Below are 26789 nucleotides of genomic sequence, written 5' to 3'. Positions count from 1 at the left end.
TGATATATGCAAGCGGACTATAGTGTGACACAATACATTGGATACCAAAGTGGTAGCCAATCTTATTTAGTGGTGGAGCAATCATAGGAGAAAGTGTTTTGAAATCGGGCAAAATAGAACATGATTAGTGACCAACACCCTTCAGGAAGGTTGGAATTGTGAATAGCATGTAACTTTTTATACTTAATTATATAATCTATTCTGATTAGATGGTCACTGAAAGCTCCAAACTATCAGCCGGCTGTTTCAGACTATCAAATAATGTGAGTATATGATGTTTAAAAACAGCAACACTTAGATGGGTTCAAATGACAACAAAAATCACAAAGGAAATTAGACTGAAGTGGCTTAATCTCACATGAATACAGCAGCCTGTGAAAAGCTACAAATACTATCAAATACTGCCTTTTTAAATAGTATGTATACAAAGTTTCTTACTGCTTCTCCATTTGGAAGTTTCCTATCAACTTCTGAAATTACCATCTGATTCATTCATTGTTTTGGTAACTGAACCTTCCTATGCAGCTTGAAAAGTGGGATATGGAAGAGGCTGCTTCATCAATGTTCTTGTACTTTTCACAACTTAGACATGGAAAATCATCATTTTGAATGCAATTTTCATTGAGCTAGAGTCCTTATTGCAGAGATGAAGGCTATTTGACCCAGTGTCCATGCTGCCTGACTATGGACCAATTCTCAGTGCCTATTCAATATCCTTTTGAAATCATGTCCTGTCTCTGTTTCTACCACTCATGTTACATCTCCACCTTTTGGTGGACTTTGCTGCTTTTAATCACTTTTCTGCTTTTGGTATAGGTGGCCCCTTGGTTCAGACTGCAAAACTGAAGGTTCTAGTGACATTGTGCTTATTCATGTCTCCCTACCTAACGTAAACAGTTCATATATGTTCATCATCTTGCACTGATATGGTGTCCAGCTGTCATCTGTCTCATTCATCCAGAACCTGGTCTTGGGATTTCTACATGTTGACAGTGGTAGTGTGCTGTCACTAAGCTGTTCACTCAGCAAAGGATCCCAGGAAATGCTGATAAAGGTGGGAAAGTAAAAAGCCTTCAACCAGGCAGAACACACTCCAGAAAATGCCCACAGCATTAACCGGACAATCCTGATAGTATATTCCCCTCACAGCTGACTAGAACTTTATACAGGGATGAAAATGCCTTACTTTCCTTCCAGCCAATGGGACTTTGCTACACTGCACACTGAAAAAGCTGGTGTGTACTTTTCATTATTTTTCATGGATGTGGACATCGCTAGTTAGGTCAGCTTTAGAGAAGGTGGTAGTGTTGGACCAGTGCAGCAGAAATACCTGGCCTACAAAAAGGAAGATTCAAAAATCTCCTTTTCTCTCTCCTGAGTGCAGATGTGTTCAGAAAGTCTCCAGTAACAGCTCGATGACTTTTTTCCACAAATTGTACATTGAATAAAAAACAAAAATTTTCAGAAACACTGGAAAGATGAACTCTGACCCTGTGAATGAAAGACTGAACAGTGGTGTATGACCAACTTTGTGTCATCATCAGAGGACTCAAAATAAATTGTGTTCTAACTGGTATGATCGAACTGCAGTTCCCTGATACTTTTTTACCCTTTTCCTTACTTCATATGCATGACTTGTCTGTCTTATGTGTCTGTCTGAATGTGAAAGGGCAAATTTAAGAAGGGATAGAGGTAAGTCATAGAATTATTGAGTCAGCAAATTATTTTTCTTTTGACATTGATTAAAGATAATTTGTTCATAATACAGGTAGTCCCCGAGTTGTGAACAGGTTCTATTCTGTTCTGAGGTCAATTTGTACACAAGCCGTCACACAATGCAGGACATTGTGAAGCAAGTGTGTGTAAGTACAGGAAATGTTGGGTCTATAAAATTACACCTGTGTATCCGATTGTGATTGTGAGTTTTTTAGTTTGAGAAGGTAGTAGTAAGCTGCCTTCTTGAACCACAACAGTCTACCTGCTTTGGGTTGACCCACAATGCCACTAGGGAGCGAATTCCAGGATTTTGATCCAGAGATAGTGAAGAAACAGCAATATATTTCCAAGTCGCAATGGTGTGTGGCTTGGAGGGGAGCTTGAAGGTGGTGGTGTTCCCATGTATCTGCTGCCCTTGTCCTTTTTAGATGGAACTGATTATGGGTTTGGAAAGTGAAGTCTGAGGATCTTTGGTGAATTTCTGCAGTGCATCTTGTATGAGCGTTCCTAAGTTGGACATTCATAAATCAGGCCCCCATTTAAATTGTTATTTTCTTGTTCAGTACATAAACCTACTGTGCATTTTTAAAAAAAATCTTAAGTAGACAATTCAGTAGAATTAAGCAAATTTGATGGTTTCATCAAATTTTCACATTCGTCATGACTCTGAGCCCCACTGAGTTATGACACTGATAGGTCCTGAAACAGGTCATGGCTGGGTTCTGGGTAACAATAACAATTATATTCTTCCTTATGCCTACACAAACCATAGCTTCATTGATAAATAAAATACAGCTTTTAAAACAATTTATGATTTCTCTTTATGTCTCATGGACAAAACACATCCACCCAAATTCAGGGGCCTGATATATCAAAGGCCATTGAAATCATGAGCTCCAGCTGTCCAATATATGCTATACATAGGCAAGAATGCAAAGGGCTCTTGTTCATCTCATCCTTCCCATCTCTCCCGTGGAAGATCCTCACAGTATATCTGTTTGTCTTCAAGGTTATGACCTTACTCATCGTCGCTGACGTTTATTCCCAACAGCTGGACCAGCAACTATATAGCCCCACACTGAAAACTGTTGTCACTATGCTTGGAGATTTTTGTTACATATATAGTTCTGAAACAGTCATAGATTTATACAGCATAGAAACAGACCCTTTGGTTCAACCAGTCCATGCTGAATATAATCCCAAACCACCTGCCTGCTCCTGGCAATATCCCTCAAAATCTTTCCTATTCATGTACTTATCCAAACATCTTTTAACCATTGTAATTGTACCCACATCCATTGTTTGGATTACATAATTGTAATCTTTGTAAGGATTCTATGGCAAGCGTGGAATGAGATTGCTGCTCCTCTGGCAATGATCTTTGCATCCTCACTCTCCACAGGAGTATTAGCAGATGACTTGAGGGAGGTGAATGTTGTTCCTCTGTTCAAGAACGGAATAGGGAAATCCCTGGGAATTACAGACCAGTCAGTCTTACATCTGTGGTAAGCAAGGTACTGGAAAGTATTCTGAGAGATAAGATTTATGATGATTTGGAAAAAACACAATTTGATTAAAGATAGTCAGCATGGCTTGGTGACGGGCAGGTCTTGCCTCACAAACCTGATTGAATTCTTTGAGGATGTGATGAGACAAGTTGATGAACATCGTGTAGTGGATGTAGTATATGTGGATTTCAGTAAAGCATTTGATAAGGTTCCCCACAGTAAACTCATTCAGAAACTTAGGAGGTGTGTGATACAGGGAAATTTGGCTGTCTGGATACAGAATTGGCTGGCCGAATGAAGACAGTGAGTGGTAGTGGATGGAAAGTATTCCACCTGGAAGTTGGTGACAAGTGGTATCCTGCAGGGATTTGTCTTTTGGCCTCTCCTCTTTGCAGTTTTTATAAATGACTTGGATGAAGAAGTGGAAGGGTAGGTTAGTAAGTTTGATGATGACACAAAGGTCGGTGATGTTGTAGATAGTATTGAGTTCTGTTGCTGGCCAAAAGAGGACATTGACAGGATGCAGAGCTGGACTAAGAAATGGCAGATGGAGTTCAAAATGGATAAATGCAAAGTGATTCATTATGGAAGGTCGAATTTGAGTGCTGAATACGGGGTTAAAGACAGGATTCTCGGCAGTGTGGTGGAACAGCAGGATCTTGGGGTCCCATACGTAGATTCCTCAAAGTTGCTACCCAAGTTGATAGGGTTGTTAAGAAGGTATATGGTGCTTTGGCTTTCATTAACAGGGGGATTGAGTTTAAGAGCCACGAGGTTTTGCTGCAGCTCTATAAAACCCTGATTAGACCACACTTGGAATATTGTGTCCAGTTCTGCTCGCCTCATTATAGGAAGGATGTAAATGCTTTTGAGAGGGTAAGAGAAGATTTACCAGGATGCTGCCTGGATTGGAGGGCTTGTCTTGTGAAGAGAGGTTGAGTCAGCTAGGGCTTTTCACACTGAAGAGAATGAAGAGAGGTGACCTGATAGAGGTGAACAAGGTAATGAGAGGCATAGATAGAGTAGCTAGCCAGAGATTATTCTCCAGGGTAGAAATGGGTGTCATGAGGGTTCATATGTTTAAGGTGATTGGAGGAAAGTATAGGGGAGCTGTCAGAGGTAGGTTCTTTACGCAGAGAGTCGTGGGTGCGTGGAATGCACTGCCAGCAGTGGGAGTAGAGTCAGAAACATTAGGGACATTTAAATGATGCTTGACAAGCACATGGATGGCTTTAAATTGAGGGGTGTGTCAGTTAGGTTGATCTTGGATTAAGATAAATGGTCAGCACAACATCATGGGTCAAAGAGCCTGTATTGTCTTGATTAAAAAGTCGAGCTGAAAATGTGTTGCTGGAAAAGTGCAGCAGGTCAGGCAGCATCCAAGGAGCAGGTGAATCGACGTTTTGGGCATGAGCCCTTCTTCAGGAAGAAGGGCTCATGCCCGAAACGTCGATTCTCCTGCTCCTTGGATGCTGCCTGACCTGCTGAGCTTTTTCAGCAACACATTTTCAGCTCTGATCTCCAGCATCTGCAGTCCTTACTTTCTCCCCGATTAAAAAGTCCACAACCTCCTCGGGAAGTTCATTCCACATGTGAAGACTCATGTCTTTTCAAAATCTCTCTCCACTCACCTTAAAAATCTGCCCCTTCATCTTGAAATACCCCATCCTTGTGTCAGTCCTATGAGTATAGGAGTTGGGAAGTCATATTGAGTCTCTATAGGATGTTGGTGAGGTCTCTTTTGAAATACTGTGTCAAGTTCAGGTTGCCCAGTTGCAGGAAGGATAGGGTTCAGAAGGGATTTACCAGGATGTTGCCAGGTATGGAAGGTTTCAGTTGTAAAGAAAGGCAAGATAAGCTGGGGCTTTTTTCACTGGAGCATAGGAGGTTGAGAGGCAATCTTATGGAAGTTCATCAATAGTGAAGGGTACAGTTCATCTCAGATTTCAGCACATGCTAACAACTGTTTCAAACACATCACTGAATCATACCATTTTGAGCATGTTACTAGCTCACCTCAACGTACATAAGTCTGTGGCGAGGCAGACAGGTTGTATAAAAAAAAATCAATATTGTCCTAGCTTTGCTTAATTACCATTCCACAACTTTACATAATAGTTATGACCAATCAGAGCTCCTGAAGAGTGGGAGGTTATGTACTTGTCTCACCAATCGCCCACATATTCTACAAACGAGTTGCATAGAGATTGAATTGAATCTGGAATTGTTAACATTCTGGGACTCTGTCTGGAAATGGGACCAATGCACAGAGGACAACGAAGAAAGAAATAAGAGGGGGAGAAGATTAAATATGAGGGTAAACTAGCCAATAACATTAGATATCTGAAGAAACTCTTGCAATCTTTCCTGAAGGGCAAAAGAGAGGCAAAAATGGACATTGGGCCACTGGAGAAAATGCTGGAGAAATTATAATGGGGAACAAAGAAATGGCTGAGGAACTGAATAAGTGCTTTGAGTCAGTCTTCATGGTGGAAGAACAAGTAGTATCCCAGAAATTCAAGAGAGTCAGGTTATACCTTGGAGTTCTGAAGGAGACAGCTGAAGAAATAGTGGAGGTTTTAATAGTGATCTTTCAGGTATCACTGGAGTCAAGGAGGATCCCAGAGACTAGAAAATTGCTAGTGTAATCCTCCTGTTTAAGAAGGGAGTAAAGCAAAAGATGAGAAATTATAAGCTGATTAGCCTGACCTCAGTCGTTGCTAAGATTTTGGAGTCCATTGTGAAGGATGAGATTTCTGAATATTTGGAAGTGCATGGTAAAACAGGTCAAAGTCAGCATGGTTTCATCAAAGGGAGGTCATGTCTGACAAATCTGTTAGAATTCTTTGAGGAGGTAATGAGCAAGTTAGACCAAGGAGAGCCAATGGATGTCACCTAACTGGATTTACAGAAAGCCTTTGATAAGGTGCGGGATAAAAAGTTGGTTGTCTGACAGAAGACAGAGAGTGGGGATAAAAGGTTCCTTCTCAGGATGGAAGCCAATGACTAGTCGTGTTCCACAAGAATCAGTTGGGACTGCAACTTTTCACTTTATACAATAATGATCTAGATAAAGGAACTGAGAACATTCTGGCTAAATTTGCAGATTATAGAAAGATAGGTGGAGAGGGATGTATTGAGGAGGTTGCAGAAATATTTAGGCAGGTTAGGAGACTGGGCAAAGAAGTGGCAGATGAAATACAATGTAGGAAAGTGTGAGGTCTTGCAGTTTGGTCGGAAGAACAGAGGCATGGTCTATTTTCTGAATGGGGAGAAAATTCAGAAGCCTGAAGTGCAAAGCGACTTGGGAGTCTGAGTCCAGTTTTCTCTGAAGGTAAACTTGCAGGTTGAGTCAATAGTTAGGAAGACAAATACAATGTTGTCTTCATCTCAAGAGGACTAGAATATAAAAGCAGGGATGTACTTCTGAAGCTTTATGAGACTCTGGTCAGACTATATTTAGAGTATTGTAAGCAATTTTGGGTCCCATACTTCAGGAAGGATACATTGGCCCTGGAGTAGGTTCATGAGAATGATCTCAGGAATGAAAGGCTTAACATATGAGGAATATTTGAAGACTCGAGGACTATATTTGATGGAGTTTAGAAGGATGAGGGAGGATCTGATCAAAACTTACAGAATACTGAATAGCCTGGACAGAGTGGACGTTGGGGGGATGTTTTCATTGGCAGTAGAAACAAGGACCCAGGAGAATGACCATAGAGTAAAGGGAAGACGCTTTAAAATAGAGATAAAGAGAAACCTTTTAGCCAGAGAGTGGTGAATCTGTGGAATTCATTGCCACAGAAGGCTGTGGAGGCCATGTCATTGAGTATATTTAAAACAGAGATCAATAGTTCTTGATTGCCAAGGAGATCAAATATTATGAGAAATCAGGAAAAGGGGGTTGAAAAACATATCAACCATTATTGAATGACAGAGCTGACCCTATGGGCTGAATGGCCTAATTTCTGCTCCTATGTCTTATGGTCATGGAAATAATTCATGGGTAGATCAAATATGGGGACAAGTGTAGTACATGGAGCAAAATGTTACATGCTAGAAGCTAGACTGTATCATCAGTGATATCAGATGTAATCAGATCACTTATAAGTAGGACTGAGGAGGTTTTAATGTGATCTTACTTAACCATGTCTCTATACCCAGCGTAAAAAAGTAATAGTTTGTGCTAGTATTCAGTCCTCATCTTTCTTAAGCATTCACAACCTGTTGTTAAATTTATACAGTAGATATTATTTTATGAAGAGGCAATGTGCTCTTTATTTTACTGACAGATGAGATTCTGCTGATTGACTCACTGATTGATTTAACTTTCATGGCTGAGGCTGCCATTCTGATTCAAAGCTTGAAAAATGGCTTCAGTAATACAACAATGAATAAGCAATCTGTTGGTTGCTACAAATGCTATAGTGGGGCTGCCTCACACTTTTGCCTTTTGGCAGCATAAGTTGGTTTGAATGAAATATCAGGCACATGGGTTAAAACAGCTCCAGACACAGCAGTGGACATGGGTTGGATGGTGATCAAAAGGTAACCAGCCTGTCAAATTTACTACATGTGGGTCAAGACTATCAGTATATCAGATTGTCAGGAGACAAACAGATAAAACAGCCAATTTATCAATCTCTGTCTAAAATCCATTCACAGTGACAGAGTATCCAGCCTAAAGTTCCACACCCAACAATGATTTAACTCTGCAGGACTGAGAGGTATGATTGCTTAGATTTGCATCAAGCTAATTAATATTAAGCAATCAGACAGTTTTACACTGGTATTTTTGTCAGTATCATTTGAAGCAAGTCCGGTGAATTCAGAAGGAAATTTCTGACTGCCTTTTAAAATGGCCACTTGGCAAAAAGATGGTTACAAATGAATAGTGAAAAAAAAGATTAAATAAACAAGAAAAAAATGGAAGAAATACTCAGCCGGTCTGACCGCATCTGTGGAACATCAATATTTGATGATAGGTCACAGAACTGAAGTGGTAACACAGTGAAATTTGATGTTCTATCCTGAGGGGAGTTTGGAAATGGAGAGGCATTCAATCAGGCTAGAAGCTGCTGGATGGGATGTCTACACTTTCCCATTTGTGCCTTGATTAATTGCTTGGCAGAATGGATCATGCACAGAAATGAATCCTTAAGGATTTAACCAGACATTGGCAGGACAAATAAGGAGGCTGAAAAGGAAACAAAATCTAGCCAATGACCCTCCACCCCACAATCCACATCACATTCTCACTCACCTGCAGTCTGGGTTCCCCTTATTGACCTTTGGCCTCCAGGGAAGAATTAAGGTAGACAAGCCCTCAGGACCTGATGGGATCCAACCCAGAACATTGATGAATATCTATAACATAGATGTTCCTCACTCTGGCATAGTCCTCACTCTAACATTACCATGAAGCCAGGGGACCAACATTAGTTTTAATAAGAATTGTAGAAGAGCATGCTAAAAGCAACACGAGATATTAGGCAATTTCTAAAAATGAACTATTGATTCAGATGAAGTTAAAATCTGAAAAAATGGAAGAAGCATGAGATTGAAAGATGTGGATGACCCACAGTGAGAAAAGCTCTACAATCCTACTGCACCCAGTTCTGAATGACGACAAGGGAGGTCTTGATCGACATTGCCATCATCAATGATGCATAGCCAAGAAAGTTAATATAAGTATAAGCCTGAAGTGAATGCAATGATCTTCAATCAGAAGACCAAGCAAATCAGAGCTTCTTCCTTCGGCCCCTGGTGTCACTGAAGCCAGTCTTTATCCAATCCCACATAATCAATGTGGTATCAAGGAACAACTATAGCAAAGGTAATGGACCCTGACAACATCTTGGCTGCAATACTGAAGACTTGTGCTTCAGTCTAGATGCACTTCTAGCCAAGTTATTCAATATGCCACAATGCTGGCATCGACCCAACATTGTGGAAAACTGCCAATGTATGTCATGTGCACAAAAAAGACAAGTGCACACTCACCAGTTATTACACCGTCAGCCAACTTTCAATGATGAATACAGTGATGAAAGGTGTTTTCAACATTGATGCAAGCAGCAGTCACTTCCCAGTTAACATAGTCACTGATGCACAGTTCTCATTCTGCCAGGATCACTGGTCTTCAGATTTCATTGTAACCTTAGTCCAAGCATACAGACAACAGCTGAATTCCAGAACTGATGTGAGTTTGAATGCCCTTAATATCAAGGCTGCACTTGGCCAAATGTAGAATCAAAGAGCCCTGGCAAAATCAAAATCAAGGGAATTGGAAAAACCTCCCAACTGGCTGGAAAATTACTGAGCAGAAATGGAGTTGGTTCCAATTGTTGGAGACCAATTATCTCAGCCCCGAGAGTCAATGTTCAACAGTTGCTTCAGTGATGACCTTCACTTCATTATAATGTCAGAAGTTGGAATACTTTCATAATAATCAGTTCCATTTATAACTACAGAAAAATGAAGCAACCATCATGAAGCAAGACCAAGAAAAAAATCAGGCTTGGAGTGACAAGTGGCAAGGAACACTTGTTTCACACAAATGTAAAACATTTGGTTGAAGGTAATCTAAGTTTGTTTAATATATTTCAGCTGCATGACACTGTAACTTTTTGCTACAAAATTTTGTATCTTAGGTTCTGCTCCACAACCACCTGATGAAGAAACAGCACTTCAAAATCTAATGCTTCCAAATAAACCTGTTGGACCATCACCTGGTGTTGTGTGATTTTTTAACTTTGTTTCACACCAGTCGCAAAAGAGAGTATAACCGTAACTCCTTGATATTCAATGCCACTACCATCATTACATTCAACAGTATTATCATCCTGATTACCATTGATCAGAAACTTTAATGGATCAGCCATATAGTTACTACAAAAATACAGCAGGTCATGTTTTGGCAACTCTGTGGCAATTTAATCAAATACTGACTCGCCAAAGTCTGCGTGTCATTTACAAGGCATGTCAGGAGTGTGATCAAATATTCTCCACTTGCATGCATGAATGTAGCTTCAATAGCATCCAAGAAACTCAACAGAATTCAGGTTAAGGCACGCTAATCTACAAAATTAAACATCCATGACATCAAAGACTCATCAAAAGTAGCTGCAGTGTATGACATCTATGAAATACACCAGGAATGAGGTTTTCCTGAGAGCCCAGATATTGCTTGATAGCTCTTTTTCGCTGACGAATCTTCTGTCAATTCTGTAACATTTATTTACAAAAGATAAAGAGGTTTAAGTATGTACATGGTATGCTATTACTAATTAAATGATTTGGTTGTTCTGGAATAAGTTTTTTAAAACAATGCAGTTATAAATTAATGCTTTTAAACTTGCTTTTCACAAATGCTATTGCTGCTGTACAGTTCATTGGTTCTACACAATGTACACTGGGTAAGTGGAAGTGCTAAGTATGGCATGGAAGCATATGGGTTAGTGAGAGGTAATGGAGGAGTGGCTTGGCATGGAGGGTGAAAGGCCATAGGAGATGGGTAAGGTACAGCTTGGAATGGAGATATATGGGACATGGAGGTTGGTAGAGAGGTCGATGGTCCAAGCTATGAATTTTCCCAGCAAATACATTGTTAGACCTGTTGAAGGCTTCCCTGCATTTTCAGACCTTAGAATGCTCAAAGGTGGAAGACAGAGGGTGGTGTTGATGGAGGGTTGATTTTCAAACTGGAGTCCTGTTTGCAGTGGTGTGCCACAAGGACCAGTGCTGAGTCCACTGCTTTTCATCATTTATTTAAATGTTTGGATGAAAACATAGAAGGTATGATTGGAAGGTTTGCAGATGACACCAAGATTGGAGGTGAACAGTGAAGAACATTACCTCTGAGTATTCTGGGACCTTGATCAGATGGAACGATGGGCCGAGGAGTGGCAGATGGATTTTAATTTAGACAAATGGGAGACGGCTCATTTTGGACAGGCAAATCACTGAGGGGCGTTTACACGTAATGGAAAGGTCCTGGAGAGCGTTACTGAACAAAAAGGCCTTGGAATGCAGGTTCGTATTTCCTTGAAAGTAGAGTCCCAGATAGACAGGATGGTGGAAGAAGGCATCAGGTATGCTTTCCTTTATTGGTCAGTGCACTGAGTATAGGAGTTATGAGGTTATGCTGCAGCTGTACAGGACATTGGTTAGGCCACGTTTGAAACACTGCTTTCAATTCTGGTCTCTCTGCTATAGGAAGGATGTTGTGAAACTTGAAAGTGTTCAGAAAAGACTTACAAAGATGTTATTAGGGCTGGGGTGTAAGAGTTATAGGAAGAGCTTGAATAGGCTGGGGCTAGTTTTCCTGAAGCATTGGAGGCTGAGGGGTGACCTTATTGAGATTTATAAAATCATGAGGAGAATGGATAGGGTGAATTGCCAATGTCTATTCCCCAAGCAGCAAAAAAATCAGAATGGTGTGTTACTTCCCTGGTGCCAGGATCAAGGATGTCTCAGAGAGGATGCAGAATGATCTCATGGGGGAGAGGCTCCAGCAAGAGGTCATTGTCCACATTGGAACCAATGACACAGGTAAAAAAAAGGTTGAGAGTCTGAAGGGAGAATACAAAGAGTTAGGCAGGAATTTAAAAAGGAGGTCCTCGAGAGTAGTAATATCTGGATTACTCCCAATCCTACGAGCTAGTGAGAACAGGAATAGGAGGATAGAGCAGATGAATGCATGGCTGAGGAGCTGCTGTATGGGAGAAGGATTCACATTTTTGGATCATTGGAATCTCTTCTGGAGGAGAAGTGACCTGTACAGGAAGGATAGATTGCACCTAAATTGGAAGGAGACTAATATACTGGCAGGGAAATTTGCTCGGGAGGATTTAAACTAGTAAGGTGGGGGGCGGGGAGGAGGGTTTGGTCCCACAGAGATAGTGAGGAAAGAGGTCAATCTGAGACTGATACAGTTGAGAACAGAAGTGAATCAAACAGTCAGGGCAGGCAGGGACAAGGTAGGATGAATAAATTAAACTGCATTTATTTCAATGCAAGGGAAGGCAGATGAACTCAGGGCATGGTTCGGAACATGGAACTGGGATATCATAGCAATTACAGAAACGTGGCTCAGGGATGGACAGGACTGGCAGCTTAATGTTCCAGGATACAAATGCTACAGGAAGGATAGAAAGGGAGGCAAGAGAGGACAGGGAGTGGCATTTTTGATAAGGGATAGCATTATAGTTATGCTGAGGGAGGATATTCCTGGAAATACATCCACGGAGGTTATTTGGGTGGAGCTGAGAAATAAGGAAGGGATGATCATCTTATTGAGATTGTATTATAGACCTACTAATAGTCAGAGGGAAATTGAGAAACAAATTTGTAAGGAGATCTCAGCTATCTGTAAGAATAATAGGGTGATTATGGTAGGGGATTTTTACTTTCCAAACATAGACTGGGACTGCCATAGTGTTAAGATTTTATATGGAGAGGAATTTGTTAAGTGTGTACCAGACAATTTTCTGATTCACTATGTGGATGTACCTACTGGAGAAGGTGCAAAATTTGACCTACTCTTGGGAAATAAGGCAGGGCAGGTGACTGAGGTGTCAGGGCGAGCACTTTAAGGCCAGCGACCATAATTCTATGAGATTTAAAATAGTGATTGAAAAGGATCGACCAGATCTAAAAGTCTAATTTGGAGGAAGGCCAATTTTGACGGTATTAGGCAAGAACTTTCGAAAGCTGCTTGGGCGCAGATGTTCACAGGTAAAGGGATGGCTGGAAAATGGGAAGCGTTCAGAAATGAGATAACGAGAATCCAGAGAAAGTATATTCCAGTTAGGGTGAACGGAAAGACTGGTAGGTATAGGGAATGCTGGATGACTAAAGAAATTGAGGGTTTGGTTAAGAAAAAGAAGGAAGCATATGTCAGGTATAGACAGGATAGATCGAGTGAATCCTTAGAAGAGTATCAAGGCAATAGGAGTGTACATAAGAGGGAAATCAGGAGGGCAAAAAGGGGACATGCGATAGCCTTGGCAAACAGAATTAAGGAGAATCCAAAGGGTTTTAACAAATACGTTAGGGACAAAAGGGTAACTAGGGAGAAAATAGGGCCCCTCAAAGATCAGCAAGATGGACTTTGTGTGGAGCCGCAGAAAATGGGGGGGATACTAAATGAGTATTTTGCATCAGTATTTACTGTGGAAAAGGATATGGAAGATATAGACTGTAGGGAAACAGATGGTGACACCTTGCAAAATGTCCAAATTACAGAGGAGGAAGTGCTGGACGTCTTGAAATGCATAAAGGTGGATAAATCCCCAGGACCTGGTCAGGTGTATCCTAGAATGCCGTAGGAAGCCAGGGAACTGATTACTGGGTCTCTTGCTGAGATATTTGTATCATCGATAGTCACAGGTGAGGTGCCGGAAGACTGGAGGTTGGCAAATGTGGTGCCACTGTTTAAGAAGGGTGGTAAGGACAAGCCAGGGAACTATAGACCAGTGAGCCTGACCTCGGTGGTGGGCAAGTTGTTGGAGGGAATCCTGAGGGACAGGATGTACATGTATTTGGAAAAGCAAGAACTGATTAGGGATAGTCAACATGGCTTTGTGCATGGGAAATCACATCTCACAAACTTGATTGAGTTTTTTGAGGAAGTAACAAAAAGGATTGATGAGGGCAGAGCAGTAAATGTGATCTATATGGACTTCAGTAAGGCGTTCAAGGTTCCCCATGGGAGACTGATTAGCAAGGTTAGATCTCATGGAATACAAGGAGAACTAGCCATTTGGATATAGAATTGGCTCAAAGGTAGAAGACCGAGAGTGGTGATGGAAGGTTGTTATTGAGACAGGATGCCTGTGACCAGTGGAGTGCCACAAGGATCGGTGCTGGGCCCTCAACTTTTTGTCATTTATATAAATGCTTTGGATGCGAGCATAAGAGGTACAGTTAGTAAGTCTGCAGATGACACCAAAATTGGAGGTGTAGTGGACAGCGAAGACGGTTACCTCAGATTACAACAGGATCTTGACCAGATGGGCCAATGGGCTGAGAAGTGGCAGGAGTTTAATTCAGATAAATGCGAGGTGCTGCATTTTGGGAAAGCAAATCTTAGCAGGACTTATATACATAATGATACGGTCCTCGTGAGTGTTGCTGAACAAAGAGACCTTGGAGTGCAGGCTCATAGCTCCTTGAAAGTGGAGTTGCAGGTAGATAGGATAGTGAGGAAGGTGTTTGGTATGCTTTCTTTTATTGGTCAGAATATTGAGTACAGGAGTTGGGAGGTCATTTTGCAGCTGTACAAGACATTGGTAGCCACTGTTGGAATATTGTGTGCAATTCTGGTCTCCTTCCTATCAGAAAGATGTTGTGAAACTTGAAAGGGTTCAGAAAAGATTTACAAGAATGTTGCCAGGGTTGGCGGATTTGAGTTATAGGGAGAGGTTGAACAGACTGGGGCTGTTTTCCCTAGAGCGTCGGAGGCTGAGGGGTGACCTTATAGAAGTTTACAAAATCATGAGGGGCATGGATAGGGTAAATAGACAAAGTCTTTTCTCAGAACTAGAGGGCATAGGTTTAGGGTGAGAGGGAAAAGATATAAAAGAGACCTAGGGGCAACCTTTTCATAGAGAGGGTGGTACGTGTATGGAATGATCTGCCAGAGGAAGTGGTGGAGGCTGGTACAATTGCACATTTAAGAGGCATTTGGATGGGTATATGAATAGGAAGGGTTTGGAGGGATATGAGCCAGGTCCTGGCAGGTAGGACTTGATTGGGTTGGAATATCTGGTTGGCATGGACAGGTTGGACCAAAGGGTCTGTTTCCATGACTCTATGACTCAAGTTGGGGGAATCCAAAACTCAAGGACATAGGTTTGAGGTGAGATGGCAAAGATTTAAAGAGACCTAACGGGCCACTTTTTCACACAGAGGGCATTGTGTGTATGGAATGAACTGCCAGAGGAAGTGGTGGGTGCTGGCACAATTACGATATTTAAAAGGCATCTGGATGGGTATATGAATAGGAAGAGTTCAGAGGAATATGGGCTGTAAATGGGACTCTGATTTAGGATATCTGATCGGAAGGAGGAGTTGGACCGAAGGGTCTGTTTCCATGTTGTATAAGTTTATGACTCTATGCATTAATGAATCTTTAACAAAACTCAACATTTTCCAATTTCCCAATTATCCAGGATAAAAACAGAAAAGACAAAGCAAAAATTACAAATCTGCAGGAATGGCAGAATTTAAGGAAATGCACTTGTCTCTCTTGGAGAAAGCTGACAGCTGGTTCATTATGTTTGGTGTGATTGGCATAAAAATCAGGTGCTGGGGATGATTTTACGCTTGGAACAAGAATTATGAATGGGAATTCACAATGGCACATTTAGAATTCCAAGCTTGGATTATATTCACATTTGGATTGCCTTTGGCTATCAGGAATAATAGAGTATTCTGCAGGTCCTCTGCTTTTCATGCAGGCCCTATTGGAATATTCTTGGCTTTTGTTTGCAGTTAAGTTTCCAGCGGTGTTTTAAGACAGCGGGAGCTATGTTCTTTATTTTGCAAACAGGAGCATTTGTCTGGTAAAAGAAAAATAGCTTTCTGCATTTGTTTCTAAAACGCATGATTTGGTTTCAAGACACCTGCTGTCATTCAGGCTGTGAAAGACAATCAGAACGGTATTATCTATCCAGTCCTATAATTTTCATACTGATAGCTTTTTGTTTGAGATGTCTTGCATCTGTGAATGCGTAGCAGCTAAGACAATGTTTCCAGCAGCATCTTTTCTTACCTGTGGGCAGAGGCTATCGATCTGTGTTGCTGCCATGCGAACCAACTTCACGCCTTCCTCATTATTTGAGATGGAGCATGCCAAGTTTGCGACCTATAATTTAGATAGCAAATGAGAAACTGCATTACCACGTTTGACACTTTCCTGATGTGCATCATCTGTGGGGAAATCAAGCAGAAGTCAAAAGGGCCATTATTTACATTATAAATTGACAAGTCTAAGATTTGTCTTCATCTGAGCAACAAACAGCCTCGTGTTTGGATGATAATAGCTGAAAAATGTGATCACTTTGTTCAGCAATATTGGTTTATTTTAAGCATGTTCCAACATCTGCAGAACTTAAACATTGCACAAAAGAGATTGAAGTCAAAGTTTTCTTTTGCACTCATTAGGATTGACACACAAGAAGTCAAACTTCGAAAGGGAAGACCAGCCTGAGAAGACGATGCAGATTAATTTTCTCATCATGGTATTGAGATATAGCAAGATTTGTTAACTGATTAAACTTAGATCAGATAGGTGACTTTAGTTGGTCAGAACAATGCCATGGGGAATGAAGCAGGGTGGGGGAATCTTCATCATATTTTCCTCAATTAAAAGGTGCAATTGAAGGACAAATTCCTTTTGTCTACAAAGAACAGAGGGCTCTCTGTGAATATATGTAGCTTCTAGCAATATATGAATTAAATACACTGTGAATGCAGACCAATAGATTGTCTGCAATGGGCAACATGCAGAACATGCCCAACCTGCACAACCTGTGGTCTCCTGGGGAGTCTGGGCAGACTGGGTGATGGCTTTGCAGAATATCTATGTTCTGTCCATAAAAATGATGCCAAGATTCCAGTTGGCTGTCACTTCAACACACTGTTGTGTTCCCTGGCCAACAACTCTGTCTTAGGCCTGTTGCAGTGCTCCAGCAAAGCTCAGCACAAGCTGGGAGAACAACATTTCATTTTCCACTTGGGGATTCTGCAGTTTCAGGACTCAAAATCAAATTCAATAATTTCAGGGCCTGAACACTTCCTCCATATCCTTTATCCACCTTCACACACCAGGCATTGTCATGAACGTAGGCTGCTTTCAGCACAGCCAGCCAATTTTCACCCTCTCATTGTCCCTGTAATCAGCTTTTCGTCTTCCCTAGCATACTATCAACTGTCCCTTTATCTGTCTAACCTACTTTCTCTCTCACTCTCTCTCTTTCTGGGCTCTTTCTCCACCTACCTTCTGATTCCTTTAAAACTCCTCCCTCCCACCTCATTGCATGTTAACAGCACAAATACCCATATTTTTAAGCTTATATCAGTTCTGAAGGAGGGTCACCAGACTTGAAATATTAACTCTGCTTCCTCTCCATAGATGCTGTCAGAGCTGGTTTTAGTCTCAACAAGCTTGTAAATTTTAGAATATCATATCCAACATTAAATGTGAATTTGCTGTTGGACAACATAGACCAGGTAATCATGACTGTGCTCAGAATTACACTGACAACAAATTAAAAATAGTCTGTCACATTCATTGCGTGATTAAAAGCTTTAATGTCATGCATTTTTTAGAAATATTTATTCTCCCAAGTTCTGCCATTTTACTGACATCCTTACTAACATCTAGGGGCTACTGCCAAAATTGGGAGAGCTATCTCACAGACAAGACAACAGCCTGACATAGTCATCATCATGGAATTAAACCTCACAGACAATGTCCAGACACCACCATCACCATCTATGGTTGTGTCCTGTCACATTGGCAGGACAGGTTCAGTAGAGATGGTGGCACAGTGGTAAACAGTCGGGAGGGATAGGTCAGGGAGTCCTCAACCTCGACTCTGACCCCATGAAGTCTTCTGGCTTCAGGATAAATATAGACAAGGAAACCTCCTCCGATTATCACATGCCATTCTCCATCAGCTGATGAATTAATACTCCTCCATGTTGAACATTAAGGGTGCAAAATTTACCCTGTGTGGGGGATTTCAATGTCCATCACCAAGAGTGGCTCAGCCACTATTGGTCAAGCTAGTTGAGTCTGAAAGGACAACACTGCTGAACTGGGCTTACAGCAGGTATTGAAGAAATTCGCAAGAGGGGAAGACACACTTGACCTCATCCTTATCAAAATGCTAGCTGTAAGTACATATCAATAATAGTGACCACTGCATAAACCTTGTGGAGACGAAGTCCGGCCTTCACATTGAAAATACCCTCCATGGGTCCATTGAATATCAAGGGACAGTGTCAAGGATTGTCTCTTACTGGAGATGGTATTTATGTGGTGTGAATGTTACTTGCTACTTGTCAACATGGATGTTGTCTTGATGGACAAATTGGACCAAAATTCTGGATTAGTGGTGCTGGAAGAGCACAGCAGTTCAGGCAGCATCCAAATAGCTTCGAAATCGACGTTTCGGGCAAAAGCCCTTCATCTTAATGGCATTTGAACATGAACTGCTCCAGTGTCTGAGTAGTCACAAATTTTGCTGAACATTGTGCAATCATCAGTGAACATCCCCACCTCTGACCTTATGATGGAGGGAAGATCATTGATAAAGCAGGTCCTAGGACACTACCCTGAAGAATTCCAATAGAGATGTCCTTGAACTGAGGTGACTGACTTCTATGGCCATCTTGCTATGTGCTAGGTATGACTCCAATTAGTGGATAGTCTGCCCTCTGATACCTATTATGGAGTTATAGAGTCATAGAGCTGGACAACATGGAAACAGACTTTTGGTCCAATTTGGTAAAAACAATGACTGCAGATGCTGGAAACCAGATTCTGGATTAGTGGTGCTGGAAGAGCTCAGCAGTTCAGGCAGCATCCAAATAGCTTCGAAATCGACGTTTCGGGCAAAAGCCCTTCATCAGGAATAAGTCAAGAAACATCTTTACAGCAAAAGATCGAAGACAACCCAGAGAGATCCGAAGCCAGAGGAAGGAGGACATTGGAGATGACTGCTGCTACCTGGTTTTGAAATTAAGTTGATGTAATTTTAATACGGGGGTGGTTATTGGATCAGTATATTGTGATAGAGTAGAAGGTAGATAACAAACCTTTAACAGAAAGGAGGCTTAGACTTGTAAATAGTTGTTATTTAATGTTCACTTTTAGAGTTAAAGAATAAAATTGATATTTTTGTCTTATATAGTGGAATTTGGGAAGTTCCTGTCACTTGTAATTTAACAGATTACACGATGAGGTGAGCTTCTCTGTGTGTTTGGTTTAATTAGCAGAAGTGTTTACCGCCATGTCGTAACAATACTATGACAAGTAACTCACCTCCTGACTCCCCAAAGCTTTCCTAATATCCACACAAGTCAGAACTGTGATGAATTCATCACCACTTGTGTTGATGGATGCAGTTCCAACAACATTCAAGAAGCTTGACACCATTCAGGACAATGCAGCACGCTTGATTGGCACCACATCGACAAGCATCCACTCCCTCCACCACCAATGCTCAGTAGCAGCAGTGTACTATTTACAAAATGTGCTGCAGAAATTCACCAAAGATCCTTAGACACCATCTTCCAAACTCATACTCACTTCCATATCGAAGGACGAGGGCATCAAATACAGGTACATAGGAACACCACCACCTGCAAGTTTTCCTCCACGCCACTCACCATCCTGACTTGGAAATATATCTCCATTCCTTCATCATCGCTGGGTCAGCATCCTGGAATTTCCTCCCTAAGGGCATTGTGGGTAAACCCATAGCACATGGACTGCAGTGGTTCAAGGTGGCAGCTAACCACCACCTTCTCAAGGGCAACAAGGGATGGGCAATAAGAACAGGATAGACAATAAATGCTGGCCAGTCTATGATGCCCATGTCCCACAAATAAAGATAAAAAAACCTTGTTGAAATGCATCACAGAATGTGGTGCTGAAATAAACAGATGAAAAATGTTGTGAGTTCTATGTTTGGCCTGTAAATGATCTGTTTACAGTAGGCAACAATTAGAACTCCAAATCCTCTGTCTGTGATGGGGAAAAAAGGTTTACCAGCGATTCCATTCCAGAGTATTGCCCACTATCTCCTCTGCGAAAATACATTTCTATGGTCATAGAATCACAGAAATACCGTATGGAAATGGACCCTTTGGTCCAACTTCTCCATGCTGATCAGATTTCCTAAATTAGTCCAATCCCATTTGCCAGCAATTGTCCATATCCCTCTAAAGTCTCCCTATTCATATACCCAGGTAAAAACAATGACTGCAGATGCTGGAAACCAGATTCTGGATTAGTGGTGCTGGAAGAGCACAGCAGTTCAGGCAGCATCCAAGGAGCTTCGAAATCGATGTTTCGGGCAAAAGCCCTCATCCTGATGAAGGGCTTTTGCCCGAAACATCGATTTCGAAGCTCCTTGGATGCTGCCTGAACTGCTGTGCTCTTCCAGCACCACTAATCCAGAATCTATTCATATACCCATCCAGATGCCTTTTAAATGTTGTAATTGTACCAGCCTACACCACTTCCTCTGGCAGCTCATTCCATACATGCACCACCCTATGCATGAAAAAGTTGCCCCTTAGGTCTCTTTTAAATTTTTCCTTTCACCCTAAACTGACGTCCTTTAGTTCTGGACTCCCTCAACCAGAGAAAAGACCTTGTTTGTTTACCCTATCCATGTTCCTCATGATTTTATAAACCTCTACAAGGTCACCCCTCAGCTTCTGATGATCCAGGGAAAATAGTCCCAACCTAGACAGCCTCTCCTTATAGCTCAAATCCTCCAATCCTGGCAATAGTCTTGTAAATATTTTATGGATCCTTTCAAGTTTCTCAACATTATTCGGACAGGAGGGAGACCAGAATTGCACACAATATTCCAAAAGTGGCCTAACCAATGTCCTGTACAGCTGCAACATGATCTCCCAACTCCTGTACTCAATGCTCTGACCAATAAAGGCAAGCGTACCAAACGCCTTCTTCCACATTCCTGATGAAGGGCTTTTGCCCTAAACGTTGATTCTCCTGTTCCACGGACGCTACCTGCCCTGCTGTGCTTTTCCAGCAGCACACTCTCAACTCTGATCTCCACCACCTGCAGTCCTCACTTTCCCCTTCACTATCCTGTCTACCTGTCACTCCACTTTTGAGGAATGATGAACCTGTGCTACAAGGTCTCTTTGTTCGGCAGCACTTCCCAGGGCCTTACCATTAAGTATATAAAATCCCACCTTGATTTACCTTAGGATGATGATCCCATGCTTTCCTTCCCACAAATGTCGAGATCGAGGCCTTGAATTTAACGATGCCCCTCCATGCAGAACCAAATTTGGGCGGCAGGGGAATGAGAATGTTAATGTGGAGTGCGGTCCTTTTTAAAGATGTAGTTTGGCTAAATTGATGTACAATTTAAACCTGAATCCAGCATAGCCAAGCCTGCTGAGATCAGGAACCAAAGTGAGAAGCAAATACAAACTTGCTATTGATTTTAATTAGATTTTTATCTGGGCCTCGACTTTTTGGAAATCTTCCCTAGTTCTTATACGGAAGTATTGGGCCACCCCACACAGTCATTTAATATTGATCATTCTTCCTCCTGTCTCAGCAGGTGCCTTTGACAGCAGGATGCTAGCAGCTTAGCAGTCAGTACTGACAGTCTCCTGCTACTCAAGACAGGCAGGACCCTCACTCATCTGAGTTCCCACTGGGGAGCAAAGGTCAAGATTTACTGGTCAAGACACACATGTCATGAATAGTTGTTTGGATGAGTTATTCCAGGATTCATGGAATGTGGGCATCACTGGTTTAGCCATTTATTGCCCATCCCTAATTACTCAGAAGGAAGTTAAGAGTCAACTGCATTGGTGGAGTCACATGGAGGCCGTATCAGGTTAGCATGGTAGTTTCCTTCCCAAAAGGACATTAGTGCACCAGATAGACTTTTCCTGACAATCAACAATGGATTCATGGTCAACTTCAGACTCTTAATTCCATATTTTTAAATGAATTAAAATTCCACTCTGCCATGATGGGATTTGAACCTGGGTCTCTCGGTTAACAGTCCAGCAGAAATACCATTAGACCATCACCTCCTCTTTTAACACAGCAAAGGAAAGAGATGAAGCAAGGAAGAGAGGAATAAACAGAAACAAAAATTCCATCAGCAGAAATTCCTTTGAGGCTTTGCCACCCATGGTCAAACTGAGGTATGAGAACATCCAACATTATCAGCAGAATGTTGGAGCTGGAGACTTGCATTCTGAGGAGCTGAAGAAATTGCCAAGGACAAAAGAAAGGATGGGAATTCCCATGATTGCAATGAGAGTTAGGGATAGAAGCAGGTGATACTATGCAGGTGATAGCAAGTGGCCAGGAGAATGCAAGGCTTTAAACTGAGTGAGAATTTGGGAGCCATACATTTAATAAATGTTGCTTCAGATATTCAATTGAGATACTCAAGCTGGAGTTGGTTAGATTTCACCATCTCATCAAGTAATGAATCAATTAGCTTTGAACTGTTATCAATAAATTGATTTCTGTCTTGTGAACATAAAGATGTTCAGCAATTATTTGGTGGCGGGAGGGGGAGAGAAAGTAAACATTCTGTAGTCTGAGGTCTCTACGTTATTTTATATTGAGCCAACAAACTCATTTTAATATATTAATAATCGATGTATTTACAAATTGCATTTTTCAAAAAGTATAAAATGGGAGGGAATTTGGCACTCATGAGGAGGGAATGACATTCTGACCCACTGTATGTCCAATACACTGTATGTCCAAGCAGGTTACTTCTGTGCACTCCCAGGTAGCACAGCAGGTATTGTGTACTGAGGGCAAGAGGTTTGTATCATGATTATTAATTCAAAAATAAAAGCCCCAAATGCTGCAGAACACTCATTCAGATCTGGAAGCATCTGTTCACAGTTCATGGTTTGTTATTTTTTTAGACAGTAACACAGAAAACACCTTGTACAAAATTTTGCAGTAAAAATATCACATTGGCCCGGACAGCTGGGCATGTTCGTGCTCATTTACATCACTCCGTGACTCCAGGCTCCATGATTTCCTCGCTTGGCCAAGAAACATTCCTCACCTTGAGATAAACAGTCTTCATTTCAAGAAAACAACTGATTAATTTCTGATGTTTTCTCATGAGTATCTCACTGGGACATCATTGATCCTTTCTCTGTATATATATATTTCTCTCATAAATCTACATAGATCCCAGGACTTGCTTGACAGATCAGTACGGTGTTTTTTGCTACTCACTTCACACTTCTCTGTTCACTGACTGAAGTGCTGGTGGAGGCGATGTGCCAACTGGTCTATCATGTGCAAACCACGTTTTGTTGCCTCTTTTGTCTTAGTGCCTTGTTGATATGGCAGCTGATCAGGAAAACAGTGCTGGCAGCAAAACAGCAGGGAAGTTTACTTCCCAACCTGTGTATGAAAACTGTTAGATGAATTTCTGGAGCAGGGACAGGATTTGAGGAGGTGCAGTAATATGACTCATGAATGTTTTATCAAGCCAAACCCAATGTCTTATTCAAAGGCTATATTCTCAGGAACACACACTGTGAAATCAAGGACATGGGTCTGGATCTGGAGTGTATTCAGATTGAATATGTATACCCCAATGGATGTGTTTTGGGTTGGGTGGACAGGTAACATAATCTGGATGGCTCACCCATAAATCTTTCACCAACCCCTGAACTCCCCCCACAACACAGAAGATTAGTAGACATTGGAATCTGCAAGCTGCTATCGTAAACACCCAGAAGGGAAAGAAAAATCCAAACTTGCAAATGAGACATACTGATTTAACTGACTGTGTATAGTTCATAATAAAGGTGCTGCCATATCCAGCACGTTCAATTTGAAGCATTATTGTGTTCTTCTTTACTGGTTTTCCCTTTGGGTAAATAAAGATCAATTGAGCTGGTTAATAGCTCAGTTCACCTTAATACAGTTGGCATGAGCAGGTCTGCCAAATGGCACTCCTATCCTTTCACAGAAGTTTTTAAAATGCCATAGAGACAGGATGAGCACAATCTTCAGGGGATGCTCTTTGGAGGCAGCCTCAGAAGTAAAACACTCCTGGATGTCCTCCCCCCGACCTGCTCTGTAAAACCCACCGTGGACAAACCCCCCCTCCCCCACTTCCGAAACAAGCATTCAAAACCCTCTGTGACTCAACAACCCTGTCTAGCGTACTCCAGGATCCATTGGACCTTTTTATTGGGGCCAGATTGTAGCACCATTAGTGTCTACTACTGAGCTCATGGCATTTTTAGTACTGCTGGAGTTGCCAATTGATAAAATTGGCAAGATAGTCCCAAGGACATGACCTCTTTCCTATTGAGGAGGTCGGGGTGGAGGGGGTAGGTTTTGCACTTTGTCAATTTAGACTTCCCACAACACCTTATTACTGCTGACTGGGTTTCCAGTTCACAAGTCAGCTTTCAGCCAATGTTCATTCCAATAATGTTCTAACACAATCTACCTTCAATGTTCAAAGTAAACCAATATAAATCTTTGACAGTTTTCTAATTTCCAAGTGATGTGCAATCCCTCTGGGATTGTAACAGCCCACTTATAACAGTATTATACACGTTTCAAGCATGCGTATGAGTGTGTGTTCTAGATTCCCAAGCCAAAGGACAAAATTTCTCAGCCCTCACCCTGCCAAACTGCTTTTAAAAAGTGTTTCAATTGGATCACCTCTCATCCTTCTATGCTCTATGAAATATAGCCCTAAATACAATTCCCTCATCTCAGGTATAGCTAGAATAATCCCCAGATTTCAGTTACCCATTGTCTTAATAACACCATGGACTAACTTTAAAAAAAAATCCCTTGGAAATATTACTATTCAAATTAGAATATCTGGTCCAATGTTCATTTGGTGTCTACGGACCTTGATTTGTTGGCAAATTGGCAGTAGCATGAGTGTACATAGTAGCAGCAACAGCACCAAAAAATCATTTAATATCCTGAGGAAAGTAATGGTCTCATTTGGTCTCACATTTGGTCTCACAGAGCGTACCTTTCCTGATAAGACATCTATTAAATAAACCAGTCTGATGGTAATATAGCACTCATCTTCAGAGTTTACCATAATCATCACCTTAATCCTTCTCGACCTGTCACTTCCAGTTCATTGGAACACTTTACCCTTTATCACTCACTTGCTTCTCCCTCAAAACCTCTACTGCCGACATGCTTCATTCCCCACCCTCTCTTTACCCACTTCAATCAGGCTCTGTGACAACTCCCTTATGAACCATGACAATTCCAAGCCATACCTAGCTTTTTCTGGTCCCTGTTTCCTCTGCCATCCCATAGTCTTTCAATCATAGAAACGCATGTAACTCCTCTTCAAAATCAGAGCCAAACTTAATCTCATTTGAAGTCTCATCACCTTTCAGGTTTCAGTTAGATCTCCTTTTCCTTATAGCTTTCCATAAATCCCTTCTTATGGAACAGCTCTGTATTTCCAAGTCAGGTTGATGAGTGAGTTGAAGGGAACTTGCAGGTAGCGATGTTCAGATGTATCTGCTACCCTTTTTCTTCTGGATGGAAATGGTTGAAATTTTGAAAGGTGTTGTCTAAGGGTCTTTGGTGAATTTCCACCATACATTTTGTAGATAGCACACACTGCTTCTGCTGAGCATCAGTGGTGGAGGTCGTGGATGTTTGTGGATCTGATGTTGTTCAAGCTGGTGGCTTTGTTTTGAATGATGTTGAGCTTCTTGAGTGTTGTTGGAGCTGCACATATCAAGGCAAGTGAAAAGTATTCCAACACACACTTAACTTGCCCCTTATAAGTGGTGGACAGGCTTTGGAGAGTCAGGAGGTGAGCTACTGTTTGCAATATTCCTAGCCTCTGACCTGCTCTTGTAGCTACTATATTTATGTAACAAGTCCAGTTGAGTTTCTGGTCAATGGCAACCCCAAGAGTGTTAATAGTGGGGGATTCAATGATGGTAACAACATTGAATGTCAAGGGTGGTGGTTAGGTATTTCTTATTGGAGATGGTCATAACCTGGCATTTGTGTGGTGCAGATATTGTTTGCCAGTTGTTATCAGCCCAAGTCTGTGTATTGTCCAGATTAGATTGTTTCTAATCTGGTGGTTAAATTGCCTCTTACTGGCGATGAGCACAGCCTGGCATTTGCGTGGAGTACATGTTACTAGCTTTATTGTCCAGATCTTGTTTGCGTTTAAACATGGACTGCTTCAGTATCTGAAGAGTCGTGAATACTACTGAAGATTGAGCCATCGTTGGTGAACATTCCCATTTCTGGCCTTATGATAGAGGGACAGTCATTAATGAAGCAACTGAGGATGGTTGGGCCTAGGACACAGCCCTGAGAAACCTCTGCAGAGATATCTTGGAACTGTGATGACTGACCCCTTACAATAACAACCATCTTCCTATGTTCCCGGTATGACTCCAACCAGAAGAGAGTGTGCCTCCTGATTCTCATTGATTCCAGTTTTACTAGGGCTGTCACTCTCACACCACCACTGGAATTCAGTGCTTTTGTATGTTTGGACCATGGCTGTAATGAGGTCAGAAGCTGAGTAGCCCTAGTGGAACCTAAGCTGGGCATCACCAAGCAGTTTATTGCTGAACAGGTACTGCTTGAAAGCACTGTTGATGACACCTTCCAACACATTACTGATGATTGAGAGGAGACGAATGAGGTGGTAATTGGCTGGGTTGGATTTGCCCTGCCTTTTATGTATAGGACAGATATACTTGGGACAATTTTCCACATTGTTGGATAGATGCCAGTGTTGGAATAATCTGGAGCAA

The 26789-nt window shown here is 41.6% G+C and overlaps 1 protein-coding gene across 4 annotated transcripts in view; it reads right to left on the bottom strand.

Moving 5' to 3' along the window:
* The window catches only part of ctnna2 (catenin (cadherin-associated protein), alpha 2), a 1236619-nt gene that overhangs the window by 327400 nt on the left and 882430 nt on the right, over positions 1-26789 (bottom strand). For all 4 annotated transcript variants that reach the window (XM_072576926.1, XM_072576917.1, XM_072576908.1 and 1 more), the window contains one exon: positions 16006-16098. In XM_072576926.1, the coding sequence (XP_072433027.1) occupies positions 16006-16098 (93 nt within the window). The remainder of the gene's footprint in view (positions 1-16005; positions 16099-26789) is intronic.

This window comes from Chiloscyllium punctatum, chromosome 1, assembly GCF_047496795.1.
Source record: "Chiloscyllium punctatum isolate Juve2018m chromosome 1, sChiPun1.3, whole genome shotgun sequence".
Classification (NCBI taxonomy): domain Eukaryota; kingdom Metazoa; phylum Chordata; class Chondrichthyes; order Orectolobiformes; family Hemiscylliidae; genus Chiloscyllium; species Chiloscyllium punctatum.
This window is presented reverse-complemented; position numbering and strand designations above follow the sequence as displayed.